Genomic DNA, 17,272 nt, shown 5'->3' with positions numbered 1-17,272 from the left:
TGCGACATATCAAAAACCTAACCTATATATTCATAAATGTAATTGGAATAAAAAACCTGACAGATTATAGTTTTTTTTAGAAAATATATAAACATGTTTCTTTTCTTTAATTGGTGATTTATAAGTTCTAATATCTTGCACAATTTTCTAATTCGTATACTGTCTCGGAATGTTCATATACGAATCCTCTTTACCCTATCGAAAATCGAGTTTTTCAATTACGTGTAATTCTAAAATGTACTTCTTTATAGGAAATCTGAACAGTGTGATATATTGATATAAATTGCTTTCCTATGGACCTATAGACAATATTTAATTGAATTAAATTATTGTAGAAAAATTTCATTAAAACACGTTTTGTATGGAGGGGTTTGGGGGTATGCAGTAATTCAGCCATAGGGGGCAAGGAGATTATTAGTAATGTTGACATCCACGTGGTTACCCCTGGAAACCATCGTGACAAATTCATGGTGAATTCACCATGATGGGCTAACTCACCTCATGTTCATCTTATCATCCTCCATTGGTGTCCCGCCAGAGTAAACCGTCAGCGCTGGCGGGTGCACCATACAATTATCATACATAAGATGTGCAACCATAACCAGGAATATGGTTCCAGTAATCTTCCTGCGGCGTTTATATTAATTACGATCTTATATATTAACTGGTATATGGTAAGACAAATAATTTAATATAAATATCACTTTATTTAATAGTTACAATAATTATATGCATACCTAATAATAACATAACAAAATAACTGACATTCTATAATAAAACTAAGTAGAATACACAATACAAGCTGTTGTGGTGTCATTATTGAGATATTTGACTTTTTTATTAATAGAATAACTAGAAACTCGTCTCGATTTCGCACGGATGCATTACAAATCCTCGAATTTCTCGGTTTGTTATATACTATAACACACATGTATTATACATATAAACCTTCACTCTATCTATTGCTGAAAACTGCATGAAAATATGTAGAGTAATTTAAAAGAAATAAATGACCAGACAACGGCGGTGACTTTGTTTTATACTATGTAAAGATGTTATAGATGAACAACATTAAATTTTATTTATAGTAGAAAGATGTAGAATGGCAGAAAATGTTTTAGTGTTACCAATTCATGCATAAATAGTTGTAAAGTGTTTAAGAGGACAATCAAATTTGAACCATATACCTAATCAAGGCCAGGCTCACTTGTATACTCTTACTTATTCTATCTACAAGTTAGATCCTTTACCATTTAGTACAGTCCAGGTATAGGACTAGTATATTTTTAAGCGGATCAAATAAAACAAATCTTAGTACATTTCGTGTAAAAATGATTTTTAATTGCACTATTTTCTGGCTTAATAAATAAATTTGTCATAGTGCAAAAACACCGCGAAATAATCTTGAATTCAATTATATATCCGTAAATATCTCAATAATGACCCGTCACAATCAGATTGGCCACACAGCTATATTAAAAAACAAAACGAAATTAATGATATAAAATTTTATATTTGTTAGCTATCTATTTTAATATAATACACATGCATTTAAGTAGAAAAAAAATACATTTGTTAGAGATAAATGTATTTTTTATATTTAAGAATTAGACCTATGGACGTTCGGTTCTAAGCAGAAATTCATTAACTGCAACTAGGTGTAACAAATTATACTGATTTTTAGCTAAATATTGATTTTAATTGGAAGATCTTGCAATGTCTATATTTTATATGCAACTGGTATGGTAAACTAGCTGACAAACCCACCAGATGCTAAGTGGTAATTGTCCTCTAGAGACATAAGTATACAGACAAAAGCACCGTCTAAAAAAAATTGCGACGTACGTAGTACCGGCAGATAATTTTTGGCGGGAACCAAACGCACATAGATTAAATATTAACTAAAAACAGCTATATTTTTAAATAAAACTATAAATGTAAAACATAGTGATCACTTGCTTAGTATAAAAAGGGTAAACTTAGCGTAATTATCAACTTGCCCGTTTTTGTATTGTTGTTGTACAATTTTTTGTTTATTTAAGTTGTGCAAAGGAACTCAATTTTACTGTCATCATTTTATTAAGCTCATTTTAAGAAATATAAAAGTAAATTAAGAGAAATAACAAAATAAAAAATAGAGAGAATTGGAGGTACAAATCTGTTTTTATACATTTTATCTAGTTTAGTAATATCTGGAGCTTATTTCTCCAACACAGTTGCTAACATTAGCATTTCAAGTTTACAGTTTTGCGATTGTCCAAGAAACATTTAAGAGTTACAATTATGAACCGTACCTTTTTTTGTAAGTATAAATCTGTTACAAATGAAAACTGTTAGCAACTGTGTAACATAATAAAGTAGCTGACCTGTTTTGGTTTGAAATAATTAGATTCAATGTAATAATTTCATAATTTTCGGCGTCGGTTAAAATCAGTCGAAGGCCGAAGCCAAAAATTTTAACGCCGAAAATCGTATCACAATTGCGATAGCACACTGTCTAGCGATGAACAAGCGTCAGGCTGAATAATATACTGTATTAACTACAAATATTAGAAAGGTATTTAGGAAATCGACTTTAAGGTTAAAATAATAAGTAAAATTTTCCAAAAACATTATTTTAGTCATTGTTATTCATTTTAGCTTAATCTTAAGATACTTCATAAGTAACAAGCTACTGTTAGACCTTTACTGTCTTAGGACATTTTTTTTTATGAAAGAATCGTAAACGCTTTTTTTAAACAACAATTCTTTACTAAAGATGATTGTACAAATTTTCGGTTTTGTCATCTTAAGAGCATTGCCAACTCTTAAAATGCAGCGATATTTGCTCTATGGTCACTCATACATTTGCTTTGTCAAAAAAAAATGTTTATATATTAAACTTAATATTGACTGCAGGGAAAGAGATTGTTAATAACTACTAACCCTATGTGACATTGTATGGCAAGTTGTTAAAATTTCGTGTAAAAAACATAGAGCAGGACCCCTTACTACTAAAATAAAAACAGCTCATTGGGTGGGGAACAAAAAAAAAAATGTATGGATGATTCCTTTCGTTACGTACGAGGCAATACAGAAAGCTATCCAGGGCACTCCCTACCGCTGCACCGATATTGTGTTCAATTTACTGTCGTGTGCATTTATTTTGGAACTGATTAAGAAAAACATGATTATAGCAATAATTAAACGCAAGTTATTTACCAAATTTTGACTTATGGAGTTATTAATATAGTAGAAGAGATATGTATATCTATAGGCTATCATTAAACAATTTTCAATAATCTAAATATTGAAAATTGTTTAAATGATTATTTAACAAGTATAAATGAAAAGAGAAATAAACCTTATTAATGTAGAAGAGATATGCATGTATACCTCTATACAATCATTGAACAATTATATTTAGAAATTAATTGAATAAGTTGTTCATTAATCATTTTATCTATGAAGTTTTCCAATATTTCTTTAATGTCAAAGAGAAATTTAATGTATGTTCACAATGTAGATAAATGTGGCAGATGTAGATAATCTTGGCAGATAAATGTAAATTTTGCCAGTACTTTCATAAAAAGACAGAAGAATACAGCTGCTCCTATAGAAATATTATACATTATAAAAGAAATTGTGTATTTAGTCACTGTAAATATGAAAAACAAATTACATCTACAATTCAGAGAACAAAATATGGCTGATTAATAAAACTGTAAAATTAAAGAATATATATAGTAGATTCTATAAAATACTGGTTATAGACATTGCTTAAAAACTATGAATAATATGAATAAACTTATTAAATAATAACTATTTTTGGTCCAAGGCCGATTCAGTCAATTCTATCTGACTCCTTTGCATTTTTAGGTTATGAACGCCATTTTTTTATTGTTTTTTTTTTATGAACTGATAGGCAAAGACCATTCACTCATATTTCCATGCTTCTATATATTTTTATAATTCAAATAGGTAACTTTAATTATGTATCTGTATTAATTAATTAGTAGATTGTTCCATCGATTTTAAACTCATGAATACGATTGATCGGAATACAAAGTAGCTCAAGGTCCTTCATCAAACAAAATACAAAGTGTAGGTTTTGCAAATTTCGTGATTATTGGTTAAGCTGTTTAAATGTGAAATAACAAACAAAACTCACTTATGCATTTATAATATTCAGTAAGATCAGGGATCAATTAGATAACATTTCAAGTAATATGTCGAGGCTATGTAAGTATGTTACCTTTTACAGAAAAAAAAACTCTACAATTTTAGTACATAAAAATCATAATATACTATTAGTAGTTATTACACAATTAATATGGAGATCTGTATATTTTTTTAATTAAATACAGCCCGTGTTACTCATTGAAAATTACAATCTATAGGTTCTTCTAAGTTCTCAATTATACAATTGGCGAGTAAATTTAATAAATCAGTTCTAAATTACAAATAATAACAAATCGTTCTTCTTTATATATTATAATATATTAGTATATAATATTTACATTAATATATAACTTTATAATTCAAGCCTCTGTTATCAAATTCAGTCTTGAATTTTGATTACATGTTTAGCATTCGTACATATGGAGGCACTTTTATTAAAATGGCAAATCAAATGTAATATTATAAACTAGCTGTGCCCGCGGTTTCACTCGCATGAAATTTATAGCCTATATGTTATATTACTGTAAAGCACCATCAAAATCGGTTCAGTAGTTTTTGCGTGAAAATGTAACAAACATCCATCCGTCTATCCAATCCATCCATACACACAAACTTTCGCGTTTATAATATTTGTAAGACGTGATAAAATATCACACAAAATGTAAGTTTTAACTACAGGATGGGTTTCATGGAAGTTCTTTAAAAAAGAATGTGTTAGTACAATTTCAGTTTAGTATGGCATGATTTAAACAATACAGTATAAATCGTGAACAGCAAGTTTATTCTACATTCCAACATCCATACCGATTTCAATCCAATATACATAATCAGTAATGAACCAAATAAATCGAATAAAATGACAGTTTTATCACGAATAAATAGTAGATTGGACTTCATTTGACATATCATAAGAGTCTGTAATAATCATATTTTGATATTGAAATAGTTGTGTAATAGAAACAAAGGCAGTAAGCGACGTATTTATTTTTAAATTCGTAGGTGGCAAACAAGGATACGGCCTGTAGGATAGTATCTGATGGTAAATGGTTACAGTAGCCTATAGACGCAAACACTAGGGGTGTCACGTGCGCGTTGCAGACCCTAAAGAAACCTTAATATGGGGTATAATAAGGTGTAACATTACTATAGCCTATGGACGTCTGAAACACCAGGAGTGTCACGTGCGCATTGCCGACCCCAAAGAAACCTTAATATGGGGTATAATAAGGTGTAACATTACTATAGCCTATGGACGTCTGAAACACCACGGGGAGTCACGTGCGCGTTGCAGAAAAGAAACACCTATGGACGTGTGTCACGTGCGCGAAACCTTAATATGGGGTATAATAAGGTGTAACATTACTATAGCCTATGGACGTCTGAAACACCACGGGGAGTCACGTGCGCGTTGCAGACCCTAAAGAAACCTTAATATGGGGTATAATAATGTGTAACATTACTATAGCCTATGGACGTCTGAAACACCAGGGGTGTTCACGTGCGCGTTGCCGACCCTAAAGAAACCTTGATATGGGGTATAATAAGGTGTAATGTTACCGTAGCCTATGGACGCCTGAAACACCAGGGGTGTCACGTGCGCGTTGCAGACACTAAAGATACCTTAATATGGGGTATATAAAGGTGCAATGTTACCGTAGCCTATGGACGCTTAAACTCAAAGATCTCTAGGCTAAGCCATGAGAAACCTTAATATACCCTTCTTGAAAACTGTAGTAATAACCCGTCCTGTAGTCACTCGAGAAAACCTCGGCAGGTAGTTCATTCCACAATCTAATTTAATGTCATTGAATTGATATTTGTTTCCGGTAGATAATCAGACTGTAGAATAGATGATGTCTTAAATAAATTTCGTGAAATTTTTGTTATCTTGATATAGCCACAATAAATGTGCGATTAAAAATTAAAAATAAACTGACTCATTCATTTTTCAATTATCGTTTCACTTAAACGTTGCTGAGGAATAGCTGCTCAAGAAATCTAAATATATATAACTCAAAGGTGACTGACGTGTTATCTATCAACGCACAGCCCAAACCACTAGACGGATCAGACTGAAATTTGGCATGCAGGTAGATGTTATGACGTAGCCATCCGCAAAGAAAGGATTTTGATAAATTCCACCCCTATGGGGATAAATTAACGCGAGCGAAGCCGCGGGCAAAAGCTAGTTTATAATATACGCGTAGTTTTAAAGAAAACATAATTCAATTGATATTCATATTTATTGCACTTATAATAAATGTAACATTGCTGGTCTCAGTGGTCTAGTGGTTGAGCACACCGCCTTACTTCCGATGGTCACGGGTTCGATTCCTCGCACGGTACAAACAATTGTATTCTTGATTGTTTGTATCAGTGTCGGTCTTTCATTATATTATGCATGTATTTATAAATAATGTGCCTATGAATTTCTATCAGTAGTCTAGTACCCATAACACAAGCTCTGCTTAACTTGGGACTAGATGGCGCTGTGTGAGTTGTTCTGTGATATATATTACAGTATAATATCAGTCGTATATTAATTTTGAAAAAAATATTTCATGGCGTTTTATCTAATAAGATAATTTAATTTATTTACATAAAAATATAATAGATAAAAAAAAATCCATATTCTTCCATTTGACATTAAATTAAAATTACAAAATACAAGGTGTAACAGATTGAGTATAAAAATTAAAAATCACACTTCTATTTAAAATTACTATGCGACCCATTCTGGCTTCGCTCGTATGCATTACAAATTTTCCAATTTCTCGACTTGTTCTATACTATAATACGCATGTATTATACGTATTAACCTCCGTCTTGAATCGCTCTATCTATTATTGTAAACCGCATTAAAATTCGTTTCGTAATCTTCTTCTAAATATATATAACTCAAAGGTGACTGACATAGTGATCTATCAACGCACAGCCCAAACCACTGGACGGATCAGGCTGAAATTTGGCATACAGGTAGATGTTATGACATAAGCATCCGCTAAGAAAGGATTATGATTAATTCTACCTATAGGGGGATAAATTAACGCGAGCGAATCCGTGGGCAAAAGCTAATTTAAAAGATATAAACGAAGAGACAGCGGCGGCGACTTTGTTTTATACTATGTAAAGATATATAATTTATGATATAGACCAACTTTCACCACAGAGTATGATTAATAATTCTGAAAGTTTAACAATAAAAAATAATATCATGAAGTACGACATATATATTCTGTAGAATTACTTGAAAGTTTTAAAATAATTTATGGCAATGAAATTACAAGTTACATTAGTCATCAAAATTTAAAAAATCAAAGTTTAATAATCTTTATTCATGTAGGTCTATTACAGACTCTTATGATATGTCAAATCTACTGTCAGTTCGGAATGATTTCGAGATGAGAACTGACAATAGCAACGTATGAATAGCATCAGGCGTTACATGATAACGTGATAACTATTCATGTATCTATAGACGACGGTTACGACTTACCATCTGGAGGCCCATTGGCTTACCATTTCAGTTACATGAAAGAGTTATCTTTAACTATTATACCTTTTCTGTTACACCTCGTACGACGCATCATACATTAAGATATATATCAATTTATCACGCTACATCCCATACGGGGTAGCCAGAGAGAACCGAGTGCATTAGCTGCTGTTTATATACAACTTTTACCTCATTCATAGCTATATCGTAGATGTATAAAATATGTTGTATTACAACGTTAGTCGTAAAAGATAGACCAAACCGGAAGCCAGTAATAGATTTAATAAAACAGAATTTAAAAAAATTATTGATATCCAAAATATAGACAATTTTAAAACCTTATTAGATACCAGTGGACCGATTTAATGCCATTGCTATAAAAAAATCTTTTGTTTTTGATATCATTTATCCATTTCATATTTCCAGTTTGATTCTTGGTTCAGCTTTATGGCTCTGGTATACCTTTCTGGACTAACCCTGTATTTAGAGCATTCAAGCTAAATTTTATAAACATAATGAAAAATATATAAAACATGACCCTATCTGATAATGTTACAACGATCGTTTCCTCCAGGACACATGTTTGGACATGTATTTTGAAATATTTTCGAATTCCATCAGAATACATGTCGCAAAACGCGTTGCAAACATGTTTTGATCGATAATACGAATATATGTTTTCATGTTGTATTTTTAAATTCAGAATACATGTCGCAAAAACATATCTTGAGGAAAATAAGAATACATGTTTTCATCTTGTATTTTAAAAATCCATCAGAATACATGTCACAAAACATGTTTTGGAGAAATACGAATACATGTTTAGATCTTGTATTTCAGTAAAGCGGTATTCATTGTAACATGCCGTCGATTACAATATAAATTTACAATCAGGAGCCCTATTTAACAATCTATCAGTACCCGGCTCGCTCGTCCTCGGAGTATGAGGCTGAGGACCGCTGCTATGGCACCCTAAACGGCACCACCAGATCCTCATGATGCTCCACGCGCAGCTCCGACAGTGCTGCGGCTGCTTTCTTCACGGCATTTGTTATCTGTAATGTTAAAAATGTATTAAGATTAAAATGCTACGGTAACGGTTGTCCAGCGGTACTTTCGATGGTCGCGTGTGACAATACTCTCACATGGTATAAACCTACAAATATTTCAAACAACCGAAACAAACATGAGTATGTTTGTTTGATGGATATTGAAACATACACATTAATACAAATTCATGAGTATGTTTGTTTGACATTATTTGTATTATAAAATGTATTTAAATGTTCAAACATACACAAGCTTGCTTAATAATTAAATTCAAATTGTTCAGGCTTATTTTTATAACTACATACTCAGCCAGTAAGACATTGGCCGCTGCTTCTATTATAAAACTTAAATTTAATTCACGTAGGACATTTAACACAGTCACTTAAATAACAATTTTTTTATAAAATATATTTAAATGTTAATCTATCAAAAAGATAAACCTGTTTACTAGTAATAAACCATTCACCAATGTATTCCTTATTACAAAATGAAGTTTATCTCTAAATCGTGATTCGTCTATGGTCTTGTAATTTAAATGGTCTAAATGCAAAAATACAAATTGTTCTATTGTAAGTTTATTTTTATAACTAAATTAAAAATATATTAACTAAAAATATTTAAAGTAAGACAATAAAAATATATAAAAGACGTTATTTGTTATTTTTTCTATTATAAAACTTAAATTTAATTCACGATTTTCAGAACATTAATAAATATTATATATTAATGAGTTATAATGAAGACAAATAACAATTGTTTGTAATTTATTTTTGATTGGGGTAAAAACTGACAAGATATTCATGTACATAATAATGGTAAACAATCAGAATAATGTTAGGTTTATTCTAAATTTAGTGGTAATAGTAGCATTTGTTTCGAACTATTCTAATGCTGTTGGCCGCAGCTGACCTTTAATGGTAATGTAATGCCGAGTGTAAACGACACTCCAAACCCGTAGAAAGTCTTATGGAGCGGCTAAATGCCAACTCCTGGCTAACGGATACGACTTTAGTCTGAGGGAACCCCGCTAGGGCTAACAGTAATAGAGCATAAAGATTTACGCATATTCTTTTACCCTTTAATATGGCATTCATGGTAACTCTACTACTATTGCAATTGCAATTTCCGTGACCAGAAAAAATCTAAAAAGAATCACGGAAACTCACCAGCTCCTTATCATCGTGCGTGAGAGGCGGACGCGCAAGCAGCCCGCTGCGCTCCGGCGGCGGTACATCGGCCAGCAGGCGATGCCCCGGTGAAAGCGCACGCACCAGCGGGCCCGGCCCCGGGCCCGGCCCCTGCCCCGGGCCCGCCCCCGGCCCGGGCCCGCCCAGGGGCGCGGCCGCCACTCGCGCCGTGTACGCGCGGACCCGCTCGCTGTACGCACCCGGTTCCAGTGCGTACGGGCCTAAGGCGCCCACATCGATCACGTTCCTGGAGACATTTCCTTATTTCGAATGGTTGCGAGTTCTATTCCTCGCAAGGTACAAACATTTGTATTCATGAGTATGATTTTTTTTCTAAAATCAAAGTAGCCTAAGTTACTCCTTATTACATCAGCTACCTGCCAAAAAAAATCCCGTCAAGATCGGTCCAGCCATTTCAGAGATTAGCCGGAACAAACAAGCAGACAGACAGGCAAAAATTGTAAAAAGTGATTTTTTGGTGTATGTACCGTATTTATATTCATATGCTTGTGGGAAACAATGGTTATTTTGAATGTTGCAAATGGACACTCCACTTTTATTTATATGTATAGATGATAATCCCTACACTTATTGATAATGATAATTGAAAAATAATAATAAAAACGGAGAAAATTATTCATATTTGAAGACTTCCGTTGCATGCGCTGCGAACGAAGTCGCGGACACAGCTAGTATAAGTGTCTAGTGTGATGTAGAAGTTGCGGTTGCTAGTCATCTATATCTATAGATAGATAGATAACTCACGTGGCGGTCTCATGTAATATCCTGTTGAGAGCACTCTGCTCGTCGGGTTTGCGGGGCGGCGTGGACGTCGACGACGTCGGTACCGGAGTTTCTTGCTGTTGCTCCGCCACTTCGAGAAGATGCGTTCTTTCGTTTACTATGTGCTCCTATAAACAATAACATCAAACTGATTAGTCACATAGGTATCTTATAATAGTCTACTCTAGTCTATTATTATTATTATTCTATAATAATAATAATGAACCATCAATCAAGAATTTATAGAATCCGTCAGGAATTTCCAAGTACTTTAAAGTACTTTGCAAACTTCACTTTTACGTAATTATTTGATCAAAGTTTTGTATGTTCTTTGTTAGAAATGTCAAACATTAATCTGTCCTGTTCGAATCACTCTTTGGCTATAAATCTATAGATGTATGCCTTTACAACATCTATATATGTACTATATCCACATATATATATCTTACAATAAGATACCAAAGAATTAGCGCGATAACGATTACTTGAATGACGAGCGTGCATGGCAGTAGTTGTTCATGCACGGGATTTTCATTTAATGTTAGACATAGAAACCTATATAAATAGACATTGTTAATAAACTGGCTTTTAAAGGAAATAAATAAAACATTCAATTGAGTTTCTTGTCAGTTCTTGTCAATTGAATCTATATACTGAACTGGATGGAAGGAAAAAAATTAAAATTATAATGTAAAAATTTTGCTGCTAATATGTCCAAGTGAATGAAAATATGAATAAGTGATTTTTTTAATTTGAATTTGAATTCGAGTCTCACTTTGACAATGTTTCATTGTTTATATTTTGAGTTTTAATTCAATTTAAACAAAAGATGCTTGGAAGTAACGCTCAACGACAAGCTGTCAGGATTGCATGAAATACGATCTGGCGTACCGCAAGGTAGCATTTTGGGACCGGTCTTGTCTTTTTACTGCTGACCTACCCACAATGAACATCACAACCACTGCACTGCTACATACACTGATGATACGGCCCTTCTGTCTGTCCACGAGAATCCAGAGAGGGCGTCGACAAACCTCCAAAGACATCTGACGCTAGTCGAACAGTGGTTTGAAAAGTGGCGCATAAGAGCGAACAAAAGCAAACCTATATAAGTAACCTATACACTTAGAAAAAAAACATCATCATCAGTCCACCTGTACTCCTGTACGGAGATGAGGTACCTCAAGCAGATGATGCCATGTACCTGGGAATGCATCTTGATTGCAGACTGACCTGGCAAAAACACATATGGACTAAACGCAAACAACTAGATACCAAAATCCATAGCTTCTACTGGCTGTCTGTATACAAAACCATCACAAACTTATCTGGACATATGGCATCCAATTATTGGGCTCAGCCAGCAATAGCAATATTGAAATTCTAGAGAGGTTCCAGAGTAAAACCATGGGAAACATGCTCAATATTCCACAATACATAAGCAACAAGCATATGTATATGGACATAAACTTAAACACTGTCAAACAGGAAATACAATCCTACAGTAGAAGCTATCAATCTAGACTAAATAGACACAGAAATGAACTGGCCGTATAACTGCAGGGATCAGGGAGTTTAAAATTCTCTCGACTTAAAAGACATGACATCCAGGGACTAGCGGAAAGATTCACAGACAACGGCTGAGGACTGACTCATTGGAGCAGCATCATTAATTTAAAAGGAACATACAATTCAAGAAAAATGAGTCAACATATTGGACTATTGTATATGCAGCAGATTGCCAATTATGCAGTATTCAAAAGGAAAAATTCCATTTATTGGTATAATCTATAAAACAAACAGTTTGTCAAGAATTTATTATCATTTGGATATATGTTTTTTACTTAAACATATCATACAGAATTGAAACTTGCTCTGCTATCTGTTCACTTATTTCTTTAAAACTATGCAATATATTTTAATGCAGTTTTTAGCAATTGATAGAGTCAGTTATTTATATAAAACAGACAAATATGATATAATTCATGTTTGTTTATTCACTATGTACTGCAGCATCACACTTACATCAGTGAATAAACCTGCCAAAAATTGAATCATGTCTCTCTTATCATTTCAAGTGAGTGATCTTTTACAACAAATTAAAGTGATAGTCTTTTAAACACAACATCATCAGACAAAAATTTGAAAAAAATGTTATTTCTCTTTTTCGGTGTATTATAACCATCCACATTTATATTCATATGATCTACAACTATGATTTGTTAAAATATATTTATTCACTAGCTGTTATTTCTCCACAAATTTAACTTTATTTTTCTAAAATAAAAGTCCAATTTTATTTATATTCCCATTTTCAGAGATTACCAAACAAACAGACAGACAGACAAAAATTGTAAATAAATGTTATTTTGGTGTATGTACAACATTTATATTCATATGCATGTAGTAAAAAACAGTTACTTCAATATTACAAACAGACACTCCAATTTTATTTATATGTAGAGATTATCAGTATACATGATACAAATGTATCCAGATTAATCGGAAATATGAAATCAAACATACCTACAGTTTATAAATCACAAATAGGAAATCATCAAACATCAATACAATCCTTTGTTTTCATATACATTCATTTACACAAGCGTAGATAATGAAGACGTAAATAGAAGTTTCATATTCACTTCCATGTTTACAATAAAATAGTTGATAAAATCGTAGCTCGAAAATAAGTGCCGAAACCAATGACTTATGTACAATACAATTCTAAACAATAATTATACAAATTACGATACACACAGTATAGTGAAACATTTTAAATGTATAATATTGAAAGTGATAATAGTATATGGCTTGTACCAAACTATATTTTTTGCATTGTATAATTATTACGAATAATTATTTGAGAAAAATATCACCTGAGGATCGTTTTCTTTGTTGCAAAAACTATAGCAGCAACCCATGACTGCTGTCTTTAACGAGCTGAAGCATGAATGTAGCAGACACTCCTCCTCGTTCGACTGCATAAATATTTTTGAAATTAACCTTTTATGAGGACAAAAATAGATAATTTCGTATTTTGTTAAATTTTAATAAGAATAATAGTCGGTAATGTGTATGACAGTGACAATGACATATATGACAGCCGATCAGTTGATTACAGAGTACCTATTGCTAATTAAACTCCGTGGATATCAGACAGTATAAAAAACAAAACAAAACAAATGTAAAATACATAAATAAAAAAAAATATTCTTAATAAACACAAATACTACACTTGATTTTAAGTTACGTTTAAATATAAATATTGTAATGATGTGTTTTTGTAAATTAACTTTATTACATTTTTTATATTTAGTCAATTTTCAATTAATTTTATAGCCCTCATAAGACTGTTTTCCCAGTTCCTGTGGGTTATGAACTAAGTAGTTGATGCCTATAATATAAATTGAATTGCCACTTGCCATTGATGGAATAAAATATTATTAGTATAACATCTTAAACTTTAATGCTGGATTTCTTGTACTTTCACTATTTCAATTTGTTTAAAAATAATTTTTAATTTTACTAAAATTCCTTTAAGAATCTCCACATTAATTTATATCGTAAATAAAGACTTTACTTTTAGATAATAATATTTAAATTCTCACCTTAATCTGGTTTTAATCTCCTTACAATTTCTTGCTGTATATATTATTGTTTACAGTTTATTAACTTATGGTTATCAAAATACCGACTTGTTTACTTGACTAAGCAGTATGGGACATTCACCTACCCGAATTATAAAACCACGAAGGATTGACATATCACGGTCTGTCATTCCCACACTTTATTATTGTCTTGTTTTCCTGTCAAAAACTCAAATACACGTCAACTTTTTGATAACTAATTTTTATTTCTATTTATTTTATTTTTTATTAAACATTTGACATAATAAAATGTTGAGATATCGAGGTAAAAAGAAAGTGTTGGACAAAGTGAAAGAATTGGACGCTTTCCCGAAAGTTCCTGAGGAGTATGTGGACAGTACGCCGGTAGGCGGAACGTTTTCGGTCATCACCTTTTTTATTATTCTCTGGCTAATTTATAGTGAAGTGACGTATTATTTGGATAGTAATTTAGTATTTAAATTTATGCCCGATACAGATATGGACGAAAAGTTACGAATAAATATAGATATAACCGTCGCTATGCCTTGTTCGAATATTGGCGCTGATATCCTAGACTCGACTTCTCAGAGCGTGTTTGGGTTCGGTGAGTTGCAAGAGGAGGATACATGGTTTGAATTAACGCAGGAACAGCAGGATGCGTTTGATGCTATAAAATACTTGAACTCGTATCTCAGAGAAGAATATCATTCTATTTGGAAGTTATTGTGGAAGAAAGGACATGGGTCTGTTCGTGCGACTGTGCCGCCAAGGAAAACGAAGCCTAATCGGCGCGCGGATGCCTGTAGACTGCACGGCGTTTTAATCCTCAATAAGGTCGCAGGTAACTTTCATATAACTGCAGGCAAAAGTTTGCATCTACCACGAGGTCATATACATTTGAACATGTTGTTCGATGACACACCCCAGAATTTCAGTCACAGAATAAACAGACTCAGTTTTGGGAGTCCTGCGTATGGTATAATTTACCCATTGGAGGGTGATGAGAAAATTACTACAGACGAGAATATGCTGTACCAGTATTTCATCGAAGTGGTACCTACAGATATCGATACCACATTTGAGTCAATAAAGACATACCAATACTCAGTTAAAGAGTTAGAGCGTCCAATAAGTCATTCGAAAGGCTCACATGGAGTGCCCGGGGTGTTCTTCAAGTATGACATGGCCGCTTTGAAGGTCAAAGTTTATCAGGAGCGAGAGAATCTTTTACAATTTATGTTAAGACTGTTTTCGATAATTGGTGGTATATATATAATTATAGGTTTCATTAATACAGTAGTTTTAACAATACGGACACATTTGTTTAAAAAAGTTGCACCTCATGTGTTATTACAAAAGCCAAATGACTTTACATCAAAGTCGAGTAAAACTAACCCTCTGTTGTTTACACCTGAGTTAAGTGTTCCTTTAGGTATAGTGAAACAATGATAATAAGTTTAGGTTAAGTTTTAATGCAATTTTGTATTATAATGAGATTTTATTACTTTTTTAATTATACATTTTATGAATCAATAAATTGTTAAGCCTTTGCACTTGTAGGTTCTACTTATGTAGGGAAATGTGAATTGGACTCTATTTGATATAATCAGCCTCTCATATGGGCTGTTATATGCATGTGTAGGTAAAAAAAATATATATTGTAATAAATTCATGGTGAATTTACCATGATGTGCTAACAAATCTGACCTCATACTCATCTTACCATCCCCCACTGGTGCCCCGCCTGCATATACCGTTAGTACAGGCGGGTGCATCATTCCATTATCATCCATAGGAATAATAATACATTTATTTTTGCAAAAAAAAGATATTTGAATTTTATTTAAATTGGTTCTGTCATTTTGGCGTGATAACGGTACAGACTTACAAACACACAGAACTTACTTTCGCATTTATAATATCAGTATGGATAAGAAGGTCTAATGTTACAAGATTTTTTTTTTTATTTCTCTCTATCTCCGATCACTGCTTCCGGCTATAATCAGATTTTTTTTGAAGTTATTGGCTTTTTGAGATGAGGCACCTCCAGTAAGGTGCCATCTCATTTACTTTCTTTAGTTGTTGGCAAGGCGAGCCCTTTTTAATCTAAATGGACAGTTATTTATATTCAGTTATATATATATATAGTTTTGAAGCTAACTGGTTCTTATGGCCAGCTAATCTGTATTTATATCTTCCACAGGCTTTCTGTATCTCTTCTTTTACAGTTGGAATTTCTAGATATGTATATACTTCAATGTTTTTTATGAACCAAGGAGCTCTGGCTATGGTTTTTAAATGTTACAAGTTAATTTATAAATTAACATGAGTAAAACTTACATGTGCAATGGCTGCCTTCTATAAATTATTATATACTTTAATACACTGTAATATATATTAAGAAACATTGTAAATATTCACATACAGTCAGCTTCATTTAGATCATTAATAACTTTGGGCTTGGTTATTAATATTCTAAAATAAAGGAAACAATTTTATGTTGCCTCCTGTACTGAATAACTATATCTTTTCTATGCTTATTATAAGATAATAAGATCTGATTTGACAACTGATATACTGCCAACGTGTTATTACAGCTTACCATGGGACTAGATGGCGCTGTGCTAATTGTCCTGGATTATTTATTTATCACATTTTTATTCAATATTTTGAGATATTTTTTTTCTATTTAATTTGATACAAGAATTTATTTTAGAAGTTTTCTATATCTATAAATGTTGAAATGAGATTTTGGTTCCAACATATTAATCTACACTTTATGGAACTGACTGTATAGTCATGTATATTAAATTGTAAACACTTTAATATTTTATCCATAATAATATTGTGAAGAGATAAAGTTTGTAGGTTTGGATGTTTGGGAAATCTCTATTACTGATCCGATTATTTAATTTATTTTAATTTATCAAGCGAGGTTATATGCTAAGTATAAAAATGTTACAAAAACAATAATAATAATAATA

At 32.4% G+C, this 17,272-nt stretch overlaps 2 protein-coding genes across 2 annotated transcripts; one reads left to right on the top strand and one right to left on the bottom strand.

Moving 5' to 3' along the window:
• Nucleotides 1-8,491: 8,491 nt before the first annotated feature.
• Nucleotides 8,492-13,740, bottom strand: LOC131845211 (ragulator complex protein LAMTOR1). The gene is made up of 4 exons (XM_059194253.1): nt 13,557-13,740; nt 10,660-10,805; nt 9,874-10,141; nt 8,492-8,712 (listed from the first exon to the last, which is right to left on the bottom strand). Exons 1-4 carry the CDS (start codon nt 13,662-13,664, stop codon nt 8,620-8,622), a joined length of 615 nt encoding a protein of 204 aa, XP_059050236.1. The 5' UTR covers nt 13,665-13,740; the 3' UTR covers nt 8,492-8,619.
• Nucleotides 13,741-14,513: 773 nt separating this feature from the next.
• Nucleotides 14,514-15,877, top strand: LOC131845201 (endoplasmic reticulum-Golgi intermediate compartment protein 2). Its single transcript, XM_059194241.1, has one exon. It carries the CDS (start codon nt 14,577-14,579, stop codon nt 15,735-15,737), a length of 1,161 nt encoding a protein of 386 aa, XP_059050224.1. The 5' UTR covers nt 14,514-14,576; the 3' UTR covers nt 15,738-15,877.
• The last annotated feature ends 1,395 nt before the right edge of the window (nt 15,878-17,272 follow it).

Source organism: Achroia grisella, unplaced genomic scaffold (genome assembly GCF_030625045.1).
Source record: "Achroia grisella isolate CSIRO2021 unplaced genomic scaffold, CSIRO_AGI_Agris_v1 utg460, whole genome shotgun sequence".
Taxonomy (NCBI): Eukaryota; Metazoa; Arthropoda; class Insecta; order Lepidoptera; family Pyralidae; genus Achroia; species Achroia grisella.
Note: the sequence above shows the minus strand (reverse complement) of the source record. Positions and strands in the feature narration are given on the sequence as shown.

Excerpts from the sequence above, each read along its gene's own strand:
- LOC131845211 (XM_059194253.1), bottom strand. The coding sequence starts at position 13,664 with ATGCAGTCGAACGAGGAGGAGTGTCTGCTACATTCATGCTTCAGCTCG. Across the intron at positions 10,142-10,659 it reads ATATTACATGAGACCGCCAC|GAACGTGATCGATGTGGGCG; the intron begins GTGAGTTATCTA and ends AAATGTCTCCAG. Across the intron at positions 8,713-9,873 it reads CGCACGATGATAAGGAGCTG|ATAACAAATGCCGTGAAGAA; the intron begins GTGAGTTTCCGT and ends TTAACATTACAG.
- LOC131845201 (XM_059194241.1), top strand. The coding sequence starts at position 14,577 with ATGTTGAGATATCGAGGTAAAAAGAAAGTGTTGGACAAAGTGAAAGAA.